The following is a 22,638-nucleotide window of genomic DNA, read 5'->3' as shown; positions in this document are numbered from 1 at the left end:
GTCTTCACTGCCAACAGTCAATAAAACACGCGAAATCATGGCTTACAAGCTGCTTTGTACTGGGTCCTCTTCACAGTCATGAAGGTCATGCGCTCCCCACGACTGCATTCGCTGTTGATCACAAATCTAGGCTATATCCATGTTTGGTGACCATTGTTCCAGCAAGTAGATAGCTGCATTGTCTTGCAAGTTCAACTATTGCGAGTTTGCATCCCGTTCCCATGTTTGCTTGTACACGCAATGTGACACGCTGAAATGAGACGCTAAACGCATTTTTGGTCCCACCGCAGCTTCTTATATTAGGTATTGATTTAAATCTTACCAATGTGCATAAGGCCTATTGAGAAGGCCCAAGAAACTCTTCACCTCCATCGCATTGGTTGGTGTAGGCGCTCGTCTCAATGCTTGCAGTTTGTCACCCGTTGGGTATAGTCCATGGGCATCGATTCTGTGGCCTAAGGAGACAACCGATGGTGCCGCTACCGTGCACTTTTCTCTTTTTAGTCGTACGCCTGCTTCTTTCAGCCTCTTAAGCACTTCCTGAAGTTATCATAATGTTCCTTTTTGTCTCTCCCTGTGATTAAAATATCATCTAGGTAGACTGTGACTGCCGGTAGTCCTTGTAATAAGCTTTCCATCATCCTTTGAAACATCGCAAGTAATACCCTGTGTGCGAGTTCTCCAATAACCGTCAGGAAGACTGCCTTCTTCCACGCCTCGTATTCGCTGTTACCTTTTGCCACTAGAAACTGCTCCAGGCGTTCCTCGTACGTTTCCCAAGATGACGACGACGGTTTGTAGCTACCCATTCTTCCGAACAACCCGAACGTGTCGTTCGCCGCCTTCCTCGTCGCCAGCGTAGTATATTTGGTCTTCTACTCGGTAACTACCCAGACTACAACACGTTACCAGCTCGTGCCAAAACCCAAAGTCCAGGAGTATCCGGGTCTAGGACAACACGCTATGACAGTCCTTTAGTCCCAAAACAGGCAGATTGACTAATCGGTAGGCTCTTTCTCGTACGTAATACTGAATCCTTAGTTTCCTTGCGGGCTTCTCTGGAGATCTCAAGACTTGAATAATTCTTGCTGCCTTTTTAGAAATCAGCTGGGTGCTAGATTTTTCTGCAGCAGCTTGCAAGAAAAACCCGGGAAACAGTCATAATGTAAGTCTTCATCTGACATTGGAACTACAGTCAAGTTTGATGCCACACAGTGTCACACCGTTCACGAACGGTTAACCCATACCGTATTACCCGCCTAGAACAGGGGCTCTTATTAGATTGGTACTATGTGCCTTTGTACGGTGTGGTTAGGGAATAGGGTAGAAGCCATGGAATTTCCTGGAGGATCACAGACTAAGGAAAGATCAGTGATAGTTACAGTTCTGATGAGAAAAAATTTGCAGCATTTCTGACTGATACACAAAGCAGTTGTCACTGAAAATTTGTTTGTGGAGGAAGCAACCAATCAGAATCAGAAATATGGCTACCCTATTCCCTAACCACACTGTACAAAGTGCCCCTGCCATTCACGCGGGGTAATACAGTATGCGAATTCCCGTATTGTTTTTTCGCGTATGGGTCTGAACACAAACAGCACACTTCACAGATAGCATAAGGATTCCAAGTGTGATTTAATTCAGCTATGAGCCTATAAGAAAAGGGACTTTGTAAAAGTCACGAGACTTGGCGAGTGTACTGTACTCTAAACGTATAGGGCTGAACCGACTTCCGGTCTGGGGACTATGTGGCTGGCTGGCTGGCTGGCTGGCTGGCTGGCTAGTTTGTCACGCTGCAGGAATGTGCCACGCCTCCTTTGTGTAGCGTATAGGGCTGAACCAACTTCCGGTCTGAGGACTATGTGGCTGGCTGGCTGGCTGGCTGGCTGGCTATGTTTGTCACGCTGCAGGAATGTGCCATGCCTCCTTTGTGTGGCCCAATCACGAAACCTTAATTCCTTTATGTCGTACGGGGCAACCAAAGACAATGGACGAACAGCCTAGGTGCGAAACTTTCTTGAGAGTTTTATTACCAGAACAGTGTAATTCATGTTTGTTAGGACTTGTCGGAAATAAACAACAGAACTCACCTGTCTACAACTGCTGACCCGAAATCGATCGCTTTCTTGGTTTTACGACATTTATACGGGAATCTAACAGTACGTAACCGGAGAGATTTTATGTCCCGTATACCATGATTGGCTATTTACGGACTTTGTGGTCGATACATTTCACGTTCAGAGAGAAAATAGCGTGTATATTCGTAATTCTTCGCCACAAATGATTAACCCTAGCCTATATACGTGATGCTGCAGGACTTTGAAGGCTCCTAGCTAAGCGACGGTGTAAGCACAGCTTCGTATGAGCCTCTACCAAAAAGGGACTTTGTAAAAGTCACGAGACTTGGCGAGTACCATACTCTAAACGGGCTGAACCGACTTCCGGTCTGGAAACTATGTGGCTGGCTGCACACTGCAGGAATGTGTCACACCTCCCTTGTGTGGCCCACATTAATTCCTTTATGTCATACGTGGCAACCAAAGACAATGAACGAACAGCCAACCATAGGCGCGAAACTTCCTTGAGAGAGTTTTCTTACCAGAACAGTGTAATTCACGTTTGCGATTGCTAGGACCTGTCGGAAATAAACAACAGAACTCAACTGCTGACCTGAAATCGATCGCTTTTTTGGTTTACAATATCTATATGGAAATCTAACATTACGTAACCACGAGAGATTTATGTCCCGTATATGATGACTCTACTTACGACTACAGACTATTCACGAACTTTGCGGTCACGCGAAACGACAGTCGCTATGTAAGATTTTAAATAAATTTACAGGTAGTACGTCTAGAAAGAAAATAGCGTGTATATTCGTAATTCTTCGCGACAATTACTTCTCCTAGCGTACGTGGTGTTCAGGACTTTGAAGGCTCATAGCTGTAGAAGCGACGGTGTAAACACAGCTTCAATTACTAGTTAAGTTAACTAATTAACCAAAATGTCTCAATTTACCTGGTGTATTAATTACTAGAGAATCTCATAGCTCTCTGCATTCATCTCAGATTCTGTGTGGAATTACTTTTCTGGCTGCATTTATATCTTGTGTGGACAGTCAGATCACTTAATTATGTTGCTGCAGCAATTGCTACTTCTTTCCATGAATAACCAAAGTCCACACCTCATGGATACCTAGTTGTAATGGAAAAGCTATTCAAACCTATGAAAGAACCTGGAGAAATATAAATTCTCTTGCTGTGGTCCCACCTACGTTTGCTTTCACTAGGAGCCAAGACTTCAACAAGTGCTCTTGAATATTAACCAGAACATAGAGTACAAACTGTCTATACACTAATGATGGTGACGAAGTTATCTCTGAGACAAGAGCTGTCTTGCAACTGTTCCAGAGAACCAAGACAGACATTAATATTGGAAATACTCTAGATGAGTAGTCCATACTGCAACGAAGTTGGTCAATCCCTAAACAATAAACAATTTTGGCCAGCCTTTAGAATCCTCACCAAATACAAGGTTGTCTCACTTCAAACCATTCAGGGTGTCCCAATTTGGATGGCATGACATGGCACAGCACTTTGTGGTAGACTTTAATTGACAGGAGGGACAAAGCAATGACCTTGCCTTTCACAGTTCAAGTAAATGAAGTGTGAACTGAAACTCAATCAATGCCAAAACACAAGGAAATCACACATTTACTCAAAGAGTCTGTGAAAGCAAGAAAACTACAGAAATTAATTGTTATTAGCTTTATGGCACTCAAAACGACTAGTTTCAATGGCATTTCAATTTAGAAGTGTAGGACACATTGTACAGGGACTATTTGGTCGCGGGCAATTATCTCGTTCCTATTTGGTTCTCGAAACCGTTTAACTAGGGCTTATTTGGTTTTGGGCACCTGCAGGAACTATTTGGTCACGTGGACTATTTGATTTCGCATTTATTGCGCCTCGAATCAGCACTCTCCAACTCTTGTAGCTGTACGAGACGGACGCGAACGACGTGACGATAGCCATGATAATTTTCACGCGTCTCCCAGACGTCTCGATGAGCCGAAATCGAGTGCGACCTGATTCTTCTTCATTTGTATTTGGCTTCATATGAATACCGAAGTCATCACGACATTGTCGATCGCAATTTCGCATGTCTGACGTTTCATTTTGAGGCAAATCTCGGCTCGTCTGGTAGTGGGCGTGTCGAGAGCAGGCGAAGTAAGAATGTCTTGTGGGTTACAAGGTAAACAAACATCTGTGTGTTGTTGCACTAGCGAGGACGACTACAGTTGTAAATATAACACAACTTTTGCAAAGTGGAAAGTCGCTTGACAGCGGACTACAACGTTTGTATATTACACTAAATTCGCTAAAGTACAATATTCGTATAGCCTCGGAACTTCAGTTAGTTAGACTATTCCCTCGCACTCTAGAAAACTACATTATACTCTGCAACGCCAAGTTTGGTTGGATGCGTATACTTTCAGGAACGCTTCTCCCAGGATACTAGTGAGAAACATGAGAAGTGGTACAAAACTTTCAATGAAATACTAACACCGATCTATCTAGAATTCAAAGCAAAACCCTAATTATTACAAATAAGTATAGGTTATAGACCGCTGGCGAGTGCATAAACGAAATACACCCCGCTCCGCCCACGAGTTGACGGAGCGGGGAGTATTCGTTTATACACTTGCCAGAAGGTCTATAACCGGCTTGTAGCACCCAGCTGAGACGTTGATATCCTCTAGGCGTGGAAGTTCAAATCAGTTGCGTAGCAAAATGTTCTGAAATCGACTTGGGCTTTGAAACAGCAGAATTGCCAGTTATTGATTTTTTGGAAGCTAGTAAACTGCTAGACGTTGATGTTGTTTCTGATCAGCAGTCTTCTGAATCTCGTTTCCAATTTCATCCAGTAGTTTTCAGAAGTTTCTTGATTTGCGTGTTCCCCCTAACCCCACAAAAGCTACTGCATGTGCGCAGTTAGAGTGCTCAACGCATGGAAGAAATGGAGAAACAAGCAGCCAACTGAAGAGGGAGTGCTCGGGCGGTACATGTACGTGCATGATCTGCATGTTACGAACAACAGAGAAATGAACTACTGGCTTGCAAGGTTTGTGCATGAAGTTCGGAGGCAAGATGGAAAGCTGTATCCACCTTCTACCATGCAGCTGGTTTACAGCGTTCTGTGCACGCGAGTATCTTTCTATAGCTGGACGCCTAACCACGGTTAATTTTTTCCAGAAGGACGACTCTCAGTTTAGTTTGCTCAGGTCTGCACTTGCTACAAGCATGAAAGAACTCATTATGATTTCCGTACACATCGGTAGACCCACGTATTGTCTGTTCTGGCTGACAGATATGTTTCAGTAGCCTAATTGTTATGTTCACAAACAATTCACATCTTGCTAAACCAGTAGCCCCAGGCAGTTATACGGCCCGATTTATTGACCAGTCAACATGTAGCGGAAGTGGGATATGTCATTATTGTAAGCGAATACTGGACACTGATTGGCGCAGATGAAGCTAGGGTGCTACAAGAAACAATCTTGAATACACTACCAAGGCACACAAAGAACAACCAAACAACAGAGATAGACAAAGAGACCGAGGAGCAGCCAAAACTTAAGCATTGGTTCAGAAATAATATTGGACAACAATAGCACATTACACAAAAACAAGCAGACGACAGACAGACAGACAGACAGACAGACAGACAGACAGACAAAGTGTTTGTTGTTGATTTAGAGGAACTTTACTTAGAGACTAGCTTTTAAGCTCTTGATAGAAATTTCTTTGGATTTAAAAAATATATGTATTTGACAGACAGACAGACAGACAGACAGATAGGCAGACAGATTATTTATTCTTCAATACAAACTATTACATGATCTAGTCGCAAGACGGTAACAAAGCTAGAATTTCTAAATCAATTAGCGTAATAAGCTTAATTAATGTTTCAGTCGTATAAGAAGTCCTCTACTTTACATTGTTGATGAGTCAATTTAACTTAGACACTTTCCACTGATCACTCTTGCATTGCATCTCTGTATACACACTCATATCTGCTTGCATGCGCATAGCTGCATGCTGATTAGTATAGTTCTTGTCTTCATTTTCTTGCCTGCATATCCTGGTTCTACTGCAGCACATTTTGCTGTGTCACCATTCAAAGAAAAGATAGATAAACGGACAGACTAAATGGCAGAAAGAGACAGAAGATGCATGTATACAAGAAAACAAGATTTTCACTAGGCTCCACTAACCTACAAAACGTATTGTTTGATAGTGGACAACGCAAACAAACAACCATCAATACTCATCTGAGAGACCAAGTGCAAATAAGTGATTTTATATCAGATACGTTTAATTAATTGTTTCCCGAACTACATATATTCACTTATTTTCTCTTCTGTTCTGAACGTCATCACCGATCTTTGGTCGTGCGCAACCAATTTCAGAGACGTAGATCGTCTTCCTTGCGTAGACAGTACGCACATGTCGCTGTGCACCTAAGTATCGATCCATGCCATGCAGGATCAATGCCATGCAGGATCAATGCCATGCAGGATCAATGCCATGCAGGATCGATGCATAAATCTGCAGCTAGCCGCAGCATTCTACGCAGTAAAACATTTCTAAAATTTTAGGCACATCTCTACACGCGCGCTGCGTGATCAAATCATGTTTGTAACCCACAATACATTCTTACTCCGCCTACTTTCGACACGCCCACTACCAGACAAGCCGAGATTTGCCTAAAAACGAAACGTCAGACACGCAAAATTGCGATCGACAATGTCGTGATGACTTCGGTATTCATATGAAGCCAAATACAAACGAAGAAGAAGCAGGTCGCACTCGATTTCGGCTCATCGAGACGTCTGGGAGACGCGTGAAAATTATCATGGCCATCGTCACGTCGTTCGCGTCCGTCTCGTACAGCTGCAAGAGTTGGAGAGTGCCGATTCGAGGCGCAATAAATGCGAAACCAAATAGTCCACGCGACCAAATAGTCCCTGTACACACATGCATGACCATTGGAATGCACAGAAATCAATCTTACCATGGAGCTCCAGAACGCATTTAGAATTTGCTCTATGGTGAAGCCTATCAATATTCTGAGTGATGATGGTGACTTTTCTTCCCTTTCCTTCCTTTTCAAAGTCTCTCTCCAACTGAGAAATCGCTTCATGTGCTTTGTTCGGATGTTTCGTCCGCATTACATCTCGTCTGTAGTTGTAGAATTCCCAAACAAGTGATGGATTCTTGCTGAACGATTCGGGAGTGGCAAGTTCCTGTGCCTGCCAACGCCTCCATAGGCCCCCTGCGCCACGAAATGTTGGTACGCCGCTTTCTGCACTGATCCCAGCACCAGAAAGGACAACGATGTTGCTGGAACGCTTGAGGATGTCACGAAATGCATTCATGTCATGGCTAACTGATTCACCTGGATACGACATAAGTCTACCAACTTTCGCGGCAGTATACAGTGCAGTACATGTACGTTCACCGATTTATTGCCGAGCGTAGCGAGGCTTCCTAATCCGGGTCGCAAAACAGAAGGGGCGTGGTCCTATGGAAGCTCTAGTGTGTGTGTGTGTGTGTGTGTGTGTGTGTGTGTGTGTGTGTGTGTGTGACTGTGTGTGTGTGTGTGTGTGTGTGTGTGTGTGTGTGCGTGTGTGGTCGTGGTCATGGGCGTGGTAGGGCGTGCGTGCGTGTCACTGTGTGTGCGCGCACGTGTGTACAGTTCCAGGAGAGCTTAATTAATTAAACGCTTCTAATCTCGTCAGTATGATGAGACGGTATCGCCATGCTAGGACGGCCGATTGCTTTCAAGGTTCAAGGTGTGTGTACACACGAACCTCACCGTTTCATTCTAAGACCTACTTCAAAAAATTGTTTCCGTCAAGGAATGATTCGTGCAAGTGATCAAAAGACGACGATGTTACCGGATGACGATGTCACGATTGACTGCGCACGCGTATTGGAGGCTGCGGCTGAGTCAGCGTCGTCTCGTTCTAAGAATCAGTATGGCCTCTTTGAAACGGCTTTTCGGAGGGAGCAAGAAACAAGGTGATGCTCCTCCAACACCACAAGAGGCTATCCAGAGACTTCGGCAAACGGAAGAGATGTTAGAAAAGAAGACGGACTACTTAGAGAAGAAGATCCAAGCAGAGCTTGTTAATGCCAAGAAACACGGAACGAAGAACAAACGAGGTCTTGAGGATAGGGGCCCCTTATAGTACACAAGTTGCAATTAATTGTTTCTAGCTGCGCTAATGGCGTTGAAACGAAAGAAGCGTTACGAAAAACAACTAGCTCAGATTGACGGTACACTATCAACGATAGAATTTCAGAGAGAAGCATTGGAGAATGCGAACACAAACGCGGAGGTTCTAAAGAATATGGGCGTGGCTGCCAAGGCTCTGAAGGCAGCCCACAAACAGCTGTAAGCCACTTGTCACTTGTAGTGATCTTCATGTGCAAAGATGTGTCTTTCAGTGATGTTGACGATGTACATGATCTAATGGACGACATTCAGGAACAAAATGAGTTAGCTGATGAGATTACTCAGGCTCTTACCCAAGGAATCGGTGCCCAGTCAGACTTTGATGATGTGAGGTTTTTGTAGACAAAAAAAGAGAATCGATATTGTATTATTAATATTGTAACGGATGAACTCGTATGTAGGATGATTTGCTTGCTGAACTGGAAGAGATGGAACAGCGTGATCTGGATGAGAAGTTGCTAGATGTAGAAAGATCTGAGTTGGAATTGCCAGAAGTACCTGAAAGTGCACCTCCAGCTGCAGCTGCCAAATCAAAACGTATGATACTTTAGTATTATATGCACGTATTTTTGTAATATTAGTCTAATGACATTAATTAAAGGAGCACTTCACTGGTCTGACTTCGCCTTCGGCCACTAATCGTTTCTAGAAGTCTTCAAGTTGAGAATAGCTGAGCATTGTGATAAGGCTAATAACAAAATAGTACATGGCAGTTTTTGCAAATAACGTTCAATAGGTGTAGGTTTTGTTTTACCTCTTCATGTAGACTTTGATATTTGCTTAGGCGAAAGTAAAATGTGCTTTCGCATTACTGACTCACCTTCAATCTACGGCGAAAAGCACACATACAGCGATGGTTTGGCTGTAGAACGAAGGTATTTGGTGTCACTTGATTATTTGCGGTGACGCACTTTTCCGTGTGTTTTTCACATCACTCAAGCCCTTTTGAACTGTAGTATGGCCTCCATTCGTAGAAAGAAACATGGAGAAAAGTGGGAAAGACCGAGCGATTGCAACTCGCTCAAGATGATCATGTGGAGTCAACAACGTACGAACGACTGAGTTGCTTATGAACTGTAACTTGTTCTCTTTCGCTGTTAGAGTCGTCTGAAGCATCTAGACCTGTCTCTTGTGTGCTCTCGTAGTTAGCCTCGGAAAGCAAGACCCAAACAACATGCTGCGCAACACAGCAAGCGTTCGGTCTGCAGCCCAAGGTCTTAACGTACGTTAACATCTACTGCACATGCGTCAAAATCGGTGAAGTGTTCCTTTACTTAAAGATACTTTGACACAGTGCTCACTACATTTAGATAAGGGATCATTCAAAATTATTGACAATTTCACAAGCATACAAAGCGCACGCTAGGGGTTTTGGCCTTTGTACGCTTTATAAAATGTTGATTGGTAGCAAATGGGTTGTGCTAATTTCTCTGTTTTCCATGGCTGGAATTGCATCATGCATGGTTCCCGTTGCTAGTCACCTGTATGTACGTGATTTGCAAACATGTACGGCCGTGTCAGCCTGTTCCGGTTTTTTTCTAGAGCAGCATCAGTTATTCATAAAAGAGCCCAGCTATCTGTACCATGACTTTCTCAATGTTTTCGTCTTTGTCCACTTGGATGACCGGAAACCTCAAGCTGACTTAATTTGAGCGAGTCAACTGAAATGGAAGAAGAACTGTATCAATGCAGAAGCATTGTATGTTTGGGGGAGGGGCATCCAGAAAGTGTGCTTTGTACGCTTGTGAAATTGTTGATAATTTTGAACGAACCCTAAGCTGTGGCATGTACTGCACTTGAACATGTTGACCACATGAATCAGGGGCGTAACATGGTCTTTAAGGTTTGGGGTTTGGTTATCTTTCAAACATGCTGCAGTTCTGTTACTAGCTACCACTGTCTGCCGTGATAGTGTGACATCTCCACTGTTCGGTGGGGTTTACGCCACGTTTCCTTTAAGGCCCTGTATGAATTGATTTATGAATTTGGAAATTTAGGGAAAACTCGGGGCAAACCTTAATATAACTATGGTTCATTGGTTGTGTGCAGCTCTTGTTACAAATGTTTGATGAAGCTCACCCCTACCAGTCAGACTTGATCAAATGTTAGGTCGTATTTCCATTAGCGCTTCATCTATAACTGGTTTAATGATTGACTTGCTTCCACTTGCACTAACCTTTTTATTTTCTAAATTTAAAGGAGGATTCTTGCCAAAATCAACAACCTCTCAAAATGAAAGCTGTCACTTCTTTACACAACTCTTTGCAACTGTTTACTGCAGTCATTTACCGTAACTGAGAAATATAAAGTATTAAAGCTACCTGTGGGCGTGTTTAGTACCCGTATGAGTAACACTGGTTGCTTAGCAAGGAAGACTGATACCTGTGCACTTTTTTAGGTAAGGATTGTGAGGCATATGGTGTCAAGTTGTGATTTATTGACTAACACAAACTGGGACCTCAAACTCATCACGCAAGTATTGACTGTGTCAATACAACCGTGGAGCCTCAAAAGGAGACCCTTCTTAGATTAGTTGATAGATCATGTCTAGACGCATTTTGGGTACGTTAGGAGCACTTGGGGTGCGTTTCCACTAGCGCCTAAACCGGTTTAACAAGTGGTTTTAAGCTAAATTGGTTTAAGAAATGACCTGTTTCCACCTGCACTAAACCAGTTATATTTTAAACCTAAATTGCTTTCTTAAACCTACTTAAGTAGGTTTAATAAAGTAGGTTTAGCAAAGCGGTTAGGTTTAACTGTCACATGACAGTAACACGCTTGTTTAGATGGCTTCTGATAACGCCGTTTTAATGATATTGACTATTTGCAGCAATAGGATTGCCTTAGAAGATGTAAGGGTCGTTAACTAGAAGAAAGAAATCAACAGCTATGGAGAGAGGGGAGACAGTGTTCTTGGTCATTTTCATACAAATTCCTACTAGCAGATGCTGAATCAGTGAAGACCAACGGTTGCTCTGACTTGGTGACAGAGCAGTCCAATACTTTCACAATAAGATCTTCCTAGACGGTTTGTTTTGCACATCCCGGATGTGCAAGTTCCTAGTGGAAACAGTCGCTTTCTTGAACTGGTTTTAGTTTTTAAACTCGTTTAAGCTAAACTAGGTCAAGGTGCAGCTAGTGGAAACACGGCCTTGGTATGGTTATACCTAAAGCATTTACTTCCAAATGTGACAGAGAGTTACCTTATAAGGGGAATCGTTTGAACAACTCGTGGCCCATTCTCTGCTTCTGTAGCTGGCTGGAACGTAAGCTTTCTGCAGGAAGATACTGTATTTCCGTGCATTTAGCTGCATTACCAGGGTGCCGGTATACCTCGGGGTACCGGCATGCTGGAGAAAGAGAGGTGATTTGACCAATCTCTCTATAGACTGGACCCATAGATCTATGCTGCATCCGTTCTTAGATATTGATTGAACTTGCATAAATAGACACTAAGACTTATACTCTTTCATCTACATGTAGTATATAATCAATCCTATGTTTGATTGTCTCTGTCTTCATCCTCCTCTTCATCGTCTTCCTCTCTTCCTTATCTGTTAGCCCTGTGTGTTCTTCTGCTTGTTTAAACCTAATGCTGTAAGCACTGACGAGACACTCTACATTCCCTGGTGACTTTCGATTTGTTTCCACTGAGCTCGTCGTATGTTTGTAGTACCGCTAGCTTTTTCGATTGTGTATGATCTTCTGCCACACTGCGAAGATCCATTCTTGATACCTTCTGGCTGTTCGACTTTCTCTTTCTAGCTGGACTTCAGGGGAAGCTGCATTCTCTATGTCAACGAATCGAATTACGGTGTGTGTGCAGGAGAATTACCATGCATGTGTAGTTGCTCCCTTGTGCTATACCGGCATGCTGGTATCGTTACCAGAGTCCGACAAGCAAGTTTCTGGTTATACCGACATGCAGCTAATTGCGCAGAAATACGGTGCTAGGCCTTGTATCTTTCTTTCAGCAAGTTTTAGTATTTGGTGAGAATTCCTCTTTAAATAACCGCTTTTCTTAAACCTGTTTTGTTGTAGTAGGGTTAGCAAGTGTTTAGTAAGGTTAACTGTCTAGCATGTGTGCTTAAGGGTGGCCTTTGATGTTGTTTTGACAGTACTACTATTACTTTGTTGGTGTGGGATTGCTTCGAAAGATGAAAGTGTCATCAAGTAAAGGAGAGAAATCAACAATTACAACATCGCCTACAGTAGATACTAAATTTGGAGTCTCTGGCAACCACTTGTGGTTCTGATTTGACAACAGAGCAGCCCAGTGTATTACAGCCAGTCTTAGGGATACTGCACCATTGCAACGCGGGTTTGTTCAGATACCTTGTACACCTTGGATACACTTGCACATGTTGATAGTGGAGAAGTCATTCTTGAACTGGTTTAGCTTTTATGCTAAGCTAGTTTAGCATGGTTGGCCGATTATCTGTGTGAGTACAGTAGTAGTGCTCCTGGTTTCATGAATTGATGTATACCAGACTTTGATGTGAATTGGCACTGAGAATAAATTTCAGTACACAAATGCATGTAACCCATTTAACGATTATGTCAGCATGGAGGCATCAGCAGTGCTGCATGTCAGTTAACATGGTTGTCTCACGTGTGTGTGTGTGTGTGTGTGTGTGTGTGTGTGTGTGTGTGTGCGCACGAGTGTGTGCACGTGTGTGTGTGTGTGTGTGTGTGTGTGTGTGTGTGTGTGTGTGTGTGTGTGTGCGCGAGTGTGTGCACGTGTGTGTGTGTGTGTGTGTGTGTGTGTGTGTGTGTGTATTATTGTGGAGAATAGATTATGGAATGACATCTTGTCATTAATCATTTTTATGAATGTGTAATTTGCTATCACTCATAGTTGCTCTAGGAGTAGCTAGTCCTTTCTGTAATTTCAAAATTAATGGGTAACATCAATGACGTGCTTGTCTATGCCACGTCTTTGTATAGGGTATCTTTGGTTAACCTGTGAGATGAATATGATGACGTGGTGTTGTGTGTTTGTAGCAGTGAAGGCAAAGACACACGAAGATGAGGAACTGGCGGCATTGGAGAACTGGGCAGCAGCATAGATATGTATAGATAGGTAATGCTTATTGTTGTCAATAGGACAATTGAATGTCCACAAGTTGTTATGTATTATGATCATGTATTGCAAGCAATGAAGTTGTGCTGCTTTGTCTTGGAATGTAACATCAAAATCACTGTGTTGTTGTGTTCAACTTCAAATATTATAGTCATGGACATTATACCATGGAAATGTGGCTCCGCCCAAGTCATAGAGATACGCAAGGCCTGCAGTAGCCTTCCAAACGTGCATGTGTTAAAAGTAGCTGTTATATAAAAACACTCTAACACCAACTGAATTCCTCATAGCATGTTGTGAAGAATTCAGTCACCTGTGTTAAAAGTGAGTCTTTTTAACACAAAAATTTGTTGAATAGACTCTTTAACGCATTAAGTCTTTAACAAAATACGTTTTATAACACCGACTGAATTCTTCATAGCATATGATAAATATAGTATCCTGTTAAATTTAGTCTGGTGTTAAAAGAACAATGTAGAATAATTTCCTCGATCACTTCATTAGTGTAGACTTTTTAACATGGGTACCATGCCCTCAGACTGTTTTCTTTAATTAATGTCACTGTTGAATTCCGTCAAATAGCGCTTGTTAGACGTTAGAGAAAATGGCAGCTTCTTCATTGTACACTACTTGAACTAACTCTACTCGGTGTTATATGTTACTGTAAAAATTTAGTCCTTACATATTAAATAAAACCTTGCATCTCAGCATAGCTAGGAAGCAATGAGAGCAGAAGTTGTAATATACGGGACTTGAGTAAAGGGTTTGACTGATAACTTCTTGCTGATAGCAAGAAATTTAGTCTTGGTAAGATTGAGATGTAGTTTGTTATGCATGAACGCGACTGGTCAACTCTACTCAGGTACTCGTTAATCTGGCGGACTGCATCCTCTATACAGAGAGCTCTTGCGTAGATAGACGTGTTGTCAGCAAATAGATTGCATGAAGAAATACGAACATCAGGTAGGTCATTAATATACGATGAAGAGGACTCCACTCCTAGTAACAAGATTTTCTTTAGCAGAATAGTATGGTCATAGAATCAAAAGCTTTCTTTACCTCAAGAAATACCACTATCGATAGCTTGTTTAGATCAAGGTTAGATAACCACTCATTGATGGAATGAGCCAAAACATCCTTGGTGCTTTGAGATGGGCGAAAGCACTTTGATAGCACGAGAGAAGGTCGTTTTCAACGAGATAGGATTACTGTTGTCGTTTCACAAGACGCTCCATCACTTTGAATACCATAGAAAGCAAAGCAATGGGATAGTAATTATTAGCCGATTTCATTGAACCGACCTTATAAAGGAGTAACATTACCGAATTTCCAATCACTTGGGACGGCAGCAATTTCAATATAGACTTGTTAATTAAATATAGTGGACAATGGAATCGCACTAATGTCTGCAACAATTTTCAAGAATCTGGAGGTAAGGTTATATCAGGACCACTAGCTTTGTAGCTGTCCAATCTGAGCAATTCCCTTCCAAACAATTAGCAAATCGAACTAGAGGTTGAACAATGAACTCGTGAGAAACCGAAGTAGACTGCAGACATGCTTCTGCTCCACTGGAACTTTTTAATGAGTGATCAGAACTTTGCAATGTAACAATAGAGGCAAAATGATCTCTGAGCTCTTCAATGCTGATGGCCAACCGTGGGCAGGACCGAGACTTACGTTTTGTCACACAATCCATAGCCCTCCAGTACTGCCTGGCAGATAGAGGATTATTTAGAAGGTTTTTGAAGTAGTTAGATTTGGCAACATGAATTTGGTGGATGGCCAGATTCCGTTTTGTCTTGTAATTTTGCCAAGTGCTGGTAGAGTTTTCTCGCAAAGCCTGCTTATGAAGATGATTGCGTAAAAACGTCTCTTGACGTATACTAGATGTTGTCCAAGGTAAAGAGTTCAAGCGTCGTTTCTTTTTCTCACAGGTGCATATCTATTTAGTACTGACAAAAAGGCTAATTTCCAGAACATCCTCATGGAATCAACATCACAGCTATCAAGAAGATGCCAAGGTTCACTTCTATCCTGTCTACGGTCGGTGGAATTACGTTAAGGTCTACAATAATGTTTGTAATTTATATCAACTTGGCCTGGGTATAAATTTCTGGTACATTACTGATCGCGGAAAAATTCACCACAGGACAAGGCATCAATAATACATATTACACAATATAAATATCAATTTGACTAGCATCCAAGAAACTTGTCAGCTCCTGTAGTGACAGCATCAAACAATATCATCTACATCAACTACTAAACGTTCTACAAAGGAAAATGCTACCACACACATCATGCAATGACAACAGCAATTTGTTACAGCATCTATACTATCATTTGTCGTTGATTAAGCAATATCTTGCATTATCTATAGTTCACCCTTTGGAGTCGAGATGGATATGGTGTCTCCTACAGCTCCCCAACTGGCTCGATTATTCTGGTATATCACAATCCAAGTTGTCCATCCAATAATCCACACACACAACCCAAAAAATGACATAGCAACATCTACCACAAAAACATACATTAGATAACAATGACTTCCATATCAGTGTATGTCAAATTACCGTAAATGTGCTTATTGTGCGGGTCTAAAATTGTGTAGCTCTTGGGGAAACTATTAAAACCACCTGAGGGGAATTTGTTTGTTCACTTATGCCAGACTGCTTCATCCTCAACCACTTACTATTGTGTTTAATTTAATTGTGCAGTTGGAGAACACCACGAAATCACCAAAATAATTCTTCCCACAAAATAAGTTCTTTTACGATATGCTTATGCTCTGGCACCTTATAGTTCCCCATACACCCAGTACATTGTCATAATTGTTTGCAAGTTCTACAATTTACAATCTACGGGATACCTACTAAGTTATTAGCTAAGCTTTTCTAGTCTTGTAAGAAATAGAAATACTGTAAATTCAGAATATATAACGATCATTTAACGTTAATGAATATAACGAGTGATTCTCTGTCGCAAAATAGAATTCGTTAAATGGTGTACTTTCAGCATACACATTGATGACGTCTGCATAAGCCATTTGAACAGCGAGGGTACGTGCTGTAGTGCATATGAAAATGCTGCTCACTCTCTGGTTCAAGACAGTTCCAATGCTGCTGCAGCAGCTGTTGTAGCTGCTGTGGAGAAGAAAGGCACTGAGATGAAGAAACAGGGACAAAAACGAAGGTCTACAGAGTGATGCCATTTTGACGAAGCAACTACAGCTGAGATGAGAAAGTTTGCTGCTATTCATGGAACAAATGAGCTGCAGTTGACACTCTCTCTCTAAGTGTCTAATTTTTTCTCTCTCTGAAGTTACCATACAGATCATCAAGTGCGAGACTCTAAAGTGGGTGATTGGTGGAACAACATTGGATGACGTAATGCTTCTGGCCAAAATTGATGAACTGACAAAAGAAGTTCATTCAAGGCATTCGTCTCTATGGATCATCTGTTAACTCCTGAATAGTCCTAGCAGCTGCAATACAATACTATTACATATGTTATGCAGTAACTGACTTATCTGTAGTGACCATTGGTTACTAGTACTAGTGTACTACCTACAGTTCCAGTACATAATACTGGAAGAGTACTAGAATGTACTAAGTAGTTCAATTAAGGAACGTTGGTTGGTTGTCAGAATTTGTTAAAATTTAGAAAGGTAGTATTCAAAATTTGTCATTCTTGAGCCAAATCGTTAAAATTTAAGATCGATAGAAACCCTACGTCAATGTAACTGCAACCCACGTCTGGTTCACAGTTGCCCATATGTTGACCCTAGACGCCGACTGGAAGACACCATTAGCTCTAGTTTAGTGACACTAATCTATTCCATTCTGCTTATAATATATACTTCTAGTCAATATACAACTGCAAAATGCCACAGACGTCCCTATCGTCTGTGGGAGAGAGAAAAGCAATGTTAAGACCCGTATGCACGCACTGGACACTCAAGGCGATTAGATCGTCGTAATTTATCAACAACGGAAGCTTTTGAAAGTGGCAACAAATAGAAATTAGTCAATGAGTACTTCATCTAGCATTTGCTACAAAAACCTTCCTTGCGGGGGGGGGGGGGGGGCAATGAAACTTCACATTTCTCGTAATTGGCCATTGAACTATTATAATAAACATTGCAATTACTGACTACTGGTACAGAATGGAATATAACGGTCAATCATTGGTCATTGACTGACCAACTGGTGTTCATGACTGACCACAATTTTGCTTTGATCGGACATACCTTCATGATTGGTCAAGGCATAATAGCTACTGCATGGATGGCAGGGAATCAATGAGCGACCCAAACGTCTACAAACTGATGGGAGCAGCAGGCAAAATCTAATTGTAGAGTTGATGATCCCCATGCATAAATGACAATACTGTAATACTGCAACAGTTTATATATTTGTTATCAAATATATACAGCAGTGAATATGAGGCAACAAATAAAGAAATTAAACAAATGCTGATGTCGATAACTACAAGGAAGGATTGCGAAATCAAATAAGAATGAATGCCCAAAGTTTAAAATGTCAGTCAATCTCTTTTGCTAAAGCACGATGTCCAACCAAAATTTTGCCTTACATTCCACTCTGTGGTACATGTGCCTGTTCACACATTAATTAAACTATTACATTACTGGTATATAAGTTTTCAGTACATACAACTATCAGTAGTATTCTATTTATCATCACCACCAAATACACCAAAATGAAAGTGTCATTAAGCTACTCTGGTTTAACAGTATATAAAGAAATTTTGTTATTGCCATACAGAGCAGAATATAAGGAATTTTTTTTGTCTGAACAAACAGCTTTGCCAAAGCCCCGCCCATTTTAGACTACACCCATTCTATCCAATTTTGAGCCCTGCAAACAACACTTTGTTTTATTATTTGACATCTATACAAAGCATGACAATAACCAAAACACCTTGAGACAACATACCTGCAAGGCAATCATTTATTGCGTTACAATAACGTCTAGGAAAAAATTATGGAACCTCAAAAGACAAATTTGAAAGTGCTCTACAATTATGTGAGACAATAGCAGAACATTAACAGGGAAACCTAGCACAATGATGTGCAAAATTGTATTCAGTCAGACCCTTCTGGAAAACTATTTGTAGACAAGGTCTTAGAGGATTCTGCCACACGTCCCAGTCATCTAAACTAAAGCTGCTAGTGCTATCGTCTTGGGCCAACTCTCCAGGTTTCCTTGCTCTGTATTGCTTTCTGATACCTTGATTAGGACGGCGGTTGGTCTTGCATCCTTCCCACCACAGCTGAATAGCGGCGTCAGTGTGAAAGTTTTCAAGTGTTGGTCCCTCGTGGTATACTTCCATAAGGCCAGACAAGGTGGTGTTGCTCATGCTGGTGCACCAGTCTGTCTTGATCAGTTTCAGCACCAAAAACATCTTTTCAACATGTGTGGTAGTGATGGGAAGACTAATACTAAGTCTGGAAAGGTGTGACGTATGTACCACACAGACTCATAGCACACCTTGCTGATGTACAGATATTTTCTAGTATAATGGACTACCTCCTCAACACGAAGAGCAAGAATATTAATTAACCCCTTTGCTTTCTAGTGGTTTGGCAAAATGAACAGTAAGAGCTTCTACAGCTTCTCTAACCTCTGCATTATCATCAACGTTTTCGTCTTCACTATCTTGCTCAGAAGTTTGAACACTAAGTTTTCTTTGCCATGTTTGGGTGTCAAGAAAGGCAATTATATGACAAAGAAGTTTGGTGTCACACCAATGTAGTTGCTCCTTCAATTTATTATCAAGGCATACTAAATCCGTATTCACCTTTTCTGCACAGTTACTTAGTGAGCTGACAGAATAGTTGAAAGAAACCGTTTAGGATCTTTTCAGATTGAGAACGACTGGAATTTTCAAAGAAACAGCAGTCACTGCTATGGCTTCAACAAGTTTGACAATGACAACTATTCTTAAATTTTAGTATGCAGCACGCGCGTTTGCAGGTTCCCACACTCTCCCTACAGTCCCTGTGTCAGAACTATTGACACAATTTCCCGCCCCTCACAGCGTACATCTTGACACATGTACTCAAAAAGAAACATTCACAAATCAGGATGTTTGATTCCTGTCTTGGGGACGCTGTTTGTACCAATTCAGGAAAGATGTCAGAAACAGATGTCTAGCATCTGTTTATTAAATTATTTAATTAAGCCCTTCCTACAAAGGAAACCAAAAGATAACACTATTGCATATCAAGGACATATAGCTAAGTAGAAATGGTTATTATCCAATTATCCTGTGAGAGCAAGGGATCATCAACTGGAACCATTTAAGATAATTGGTGTAACATGCTCTAACCTCATTACTCACTTCTTAGGAGATAGTAGATGTACCCCAAGAAAACATAGTCTCTGATAGTGCACATAGTTTGACTCATCAGCGTCCGGATTATGCCATTTGAGTGTGACTGTTTAAGTAACCAATGCCCGGTCAACACAATACAAGGCCGAACATTGACTTGTTTTGATCGCATTGTCTGGTGTGTCTGGGCATTATATTCCCCTCTGCCATAACATTCAACATCTTATGACTAAAACATTCTATGAAAACGTTTGCCTTGAAACTTTCAATTACAAGAATGTGGCTTTACAAACATGTTTCATGGAGTTATTCCAACAAACAACTTCATCCATCTTACATTTGATCAGTGTTCAAGATAGCAACAATGAGCTCACACATAAGCTAAACGAATAAAGGTGCCAAAAAACACCTATAGCAACATCTCCTCCAGACTCAAGTGTAACAGTCAACTACATGGCATGTGCATTGTGACAGAAAATTTCAATTTTAGCAACAGAAACAAGATAACTACCACCCAGAGCAATCACAGTAGTCAGTGGAGGATAGAGATAATCTTAGATGGGGGACGCACAGAATAATCCAGAGTCTGGAAGAGCCTTCCACTGAAAGATTAAATCAATGGTAAAACTGATAAGTCACTACCAGATGTTCCCAACAAAATATCCTGAGTAATGTGTTAGTCTAGCCAATCATTGAATGTATGGTGTGTGCTCTATATAATGCCACACTGTCAGACCAAACCTAGCAATTAAAAGTGTAAATGTTTAATCTACTACAAATTAGTATAGCTAAAACAACATGTAGAAAGAGGACTTCACATGTCTTAACTTTAAGATTAATAGGTTGGCAATGAAGAACACAATCTTTACAGAATGTTTTCTTCATCTTCGCCGTCATCATAATTTGTCTCAACTTCAAGAAGTCGGCTAAGCTGCATTCGATGTGGATAGACCTTGTCACAGGCATCAATGATGGCATCATAATTCAGTGGTCTGTCACGGTGAATAAACAATAACAAAAGAGAGTTCAAACGAGTTTTAGTCATTGTACTACGAAGGCTAGTTTTGATAAATTTCACAGAAGACTTAGGATGTTCGACTGTCGCTGTGGTTACTGGCAGCACCAGCAGCAATATTGGAGTACGCAGCGACTACAACACAGTCGTGTCTCTGAAATTGTAGTAGAAAGGATGGATTTGTTGAGTTTTAGTTACTTTGAAAACCAGCTATGTTCGCTGAATCTACTTTAAAACTGTTCACAAGGGTTTTGGCAACCGTTTCCACATCCATATTGATATTTGTCTGTGGCAACAGCTGAAGATTCTGACAAGCTTGTCATGCAAGTGCACAAAATCTATTCCAAGCTCCATTTCAACATGGCACAAGTATTCACTAAAAACAACTCTCCAATAATCTTCTGAATTGCTCTTAAATATTGGCATGACAAGTCTGCATCATGCATCTCCTTGAAATATCAGTGTGCGCTGAGTCAGTACGCTTAGCATAGAGACAAGTTCAGCATCATGCAGAGGGTCGCAGGTCCCCTGTATCCGCTACTAGTAGCATTAGAAAAACTTCATGCTAAAGTATTACAAAGAAAATTGACAAGCAATTCAACAACCCATTCTTCCTCAGATTATTGGAAGACAATTACAGATGAATACCAGTAAGGTATAGTAGCTATTTTCTGTTAGGTTCCCATAGCCAAAGTCTTATTATACTAGTAATTGAAACAATGAGCCTTCAAAAAAACCACAACAGAAATCTTGCAAAGAATTACAAACTTTTTCTTTTGTTCAATAAATAAGAAACAGTCTGTAGTCGTTGAAGTACAGCAATAGAAGTATCACATACGGGACATACATATCGCTCATTGTTACGTCACGTTAGGTTTCCATATAATGTCATAAACCAAGAAAGCAATTGAATTTGTGTTAGCAGCTGCAAACAGGTAAGTTCTGTCGTTAGGTTGTTAAACCAGAGAACTTACCTGTTTGCATCTGCTAATGCAAAATCAATCACTTATTTATTCCCAACAAGACATGGCAATTGCAAACATGAATTAGACTGCTCCGCTACGAAACTTTTCATGAACATTTCTCTCATCTGATTGGCAGTTTGTCCATTGTTGGTTGCTGTGTACAACATCGTATAGAAGACACTGCTCTGTGATTGGGCCACACACAGGAGATGTGGCACATTCCTGTAGCTTGACAAGACGTAGTCACATAGCCAACAGACCGGAAGTCAGTTCACCCCTATTCGTTTGGGGAGCTACTCTCCAAGTTTCATGACTTTTACGAAGTCCCATTTCTTACGGCTCATAGCTGAAATAAGCGGTAACAGTGATGGTGGTAGTTACTAATAGTGTAGCCATTTTCATCCTTGCAATAGCAAATTACTAGACTAATTATGCAAAACCAGCAATTCATCTGACAACACCTTGCCATTGAGCTATTAACCAAGTACGTCTACAAAAGTAGGTTCTAACTTCACAACCTCGTCATTCAATCACATTGTATTCTTTATAATGACACACTCTCTACCCATAAATCACTAGAGCATCTACTTTCCATAATTGACATAAGAAATATCATATTACTGTTGCTTACTTCTCCTGATGTTCTTGTTTATTTCACTTCCACAGAATGCCAATTTGAAGAACCATAAAACATTGGCAAGCCACATGAAAGGCAGAAAAACCAAACCAGCTAGAAAGTCTAATACGGACAAACAAAACATACAGAAACGTCCTAACAAATAACGATATCGTATCAACTTCAACACAACTCCCATACATGTCCTGCAAAGTTTTTCTTTCTCTTCCTTTGACAGCTTACTCAGATCAGTCGCCATGTTTTGTCACGTGGGTACCAACAATATCAATGAGATGAT

General features: G+C 41.2%; 3 protein-coding genes across 6 annotated transcripts; 1 reads left to right on the top strand and 2 right to left on the bottom strand.

The window, feature by feature from the left end:
* Positions 1-4,171: 4,171 nt before the first annotated feature.
* Positions 4,172-7,517, bottom strand: LOC134178893 (NAD-dependent protein deacylase sirtuin-5, mitochondrial-like). 4 transcript variants are annotated; one of them, XM_062645809.1, is made up of 2 exons: positions 7,078-7,517; positions 4,172-4,517 (listed from the first exon to the last, which is right to left on the bottom strand). In XM_062645809.1, the coding sequence occupies exons 1-2, from the start codon at positions 7,472-7,474 to the stop codon at positions 4,495-4,497; spliced, it is 420 nt and encodes a 139-aa protein (XP_062501793.1). In that variant the 5' UTR covers positions 7,475-7,517; the 3' UTR covers positions 4,172-4,494. The 4 variants fall into 4 exon arrangements, with proteins under 4 accessions (XP_062501793.1, XP_062501794.1, XP_062501792.1 ...); XM_062645810.1 differs by lacking the exon at positions 4,172-4,517 and adding an exon at positions 4,537-6,334; XM_062645808.1 differs by lacking the exon at positions 4,172-4,517 and adding an exon at positions 4,537-6,208.
* Positions 7,518-7,975: 458 nt separating this feature from the next.
* Positions 7,976-13,510, top strand: LOC134178835 (charged multivesicular body protein 4b-like). Its single transcript, XM_062645741.1, has 5 exons — positions 7,976-8,231; positions 8,286-8,463; positions 8,517-8,631; positions 8,706-8,841; positions 13,309-13,510. Exons 1-5 carry the CDS (start codon positions 8,045-8,047, stop codon positions 13,371-13,373), a joined length of 681 nt encoding a protein of 226 aa, XP_062501725.1. The 5' UTR covers positions 7,976-8,044; the 3' UTR covers positions 13,374-13,510.
* A 2,045-nt stretch (positions 13,511-15,555) lies between these two features.
* LOC134178678 (gamma-secretase subunit PEN-2-like) lies at positions 15,556-22,616 on the bottom strand. The gene is made up of 3 exons (XM_062645561.1): positions 22,542-22,616; positions 22,356-22,463; positions 15,556-15,904 (listed from the first exon to the last, which is right to left on the bottom strand). The coding sequence occupies exons 1-3, from the start codon at positions 22,597-22,599 to the stop codon at positions 15,765-15,767; spliced, it is 306 nt and encodes a 101-aa protein (XP_062501545.1). The 5' UTR covers positions 22,600-22,616; the 3' UTR covers positions 15,556-15,764.
* Between the last annotated feature and the right edge of the window lie 22 nt (positions 22,617-22,638).

This window comes from Corticium candelabrum, chromosome 4 (genome assembly GCF_963422355.1).
Source record: "Corticium candelabrum chromosome 4, ooCorCand1.1, whole genome shotgun sequence".
In the NCBI taxonomy this organism is placed as follows: Eukaryota; Metazoa; Porifera; class Homoscleromorpha; order Homosclerophorida; family Plakinidae; genus Corticium; species Corticium candelabrum.
Note: the sequence above shows the minus strand (reverse complement) of the source record. Positions and strands in the feature narration are given on the sequence as shown.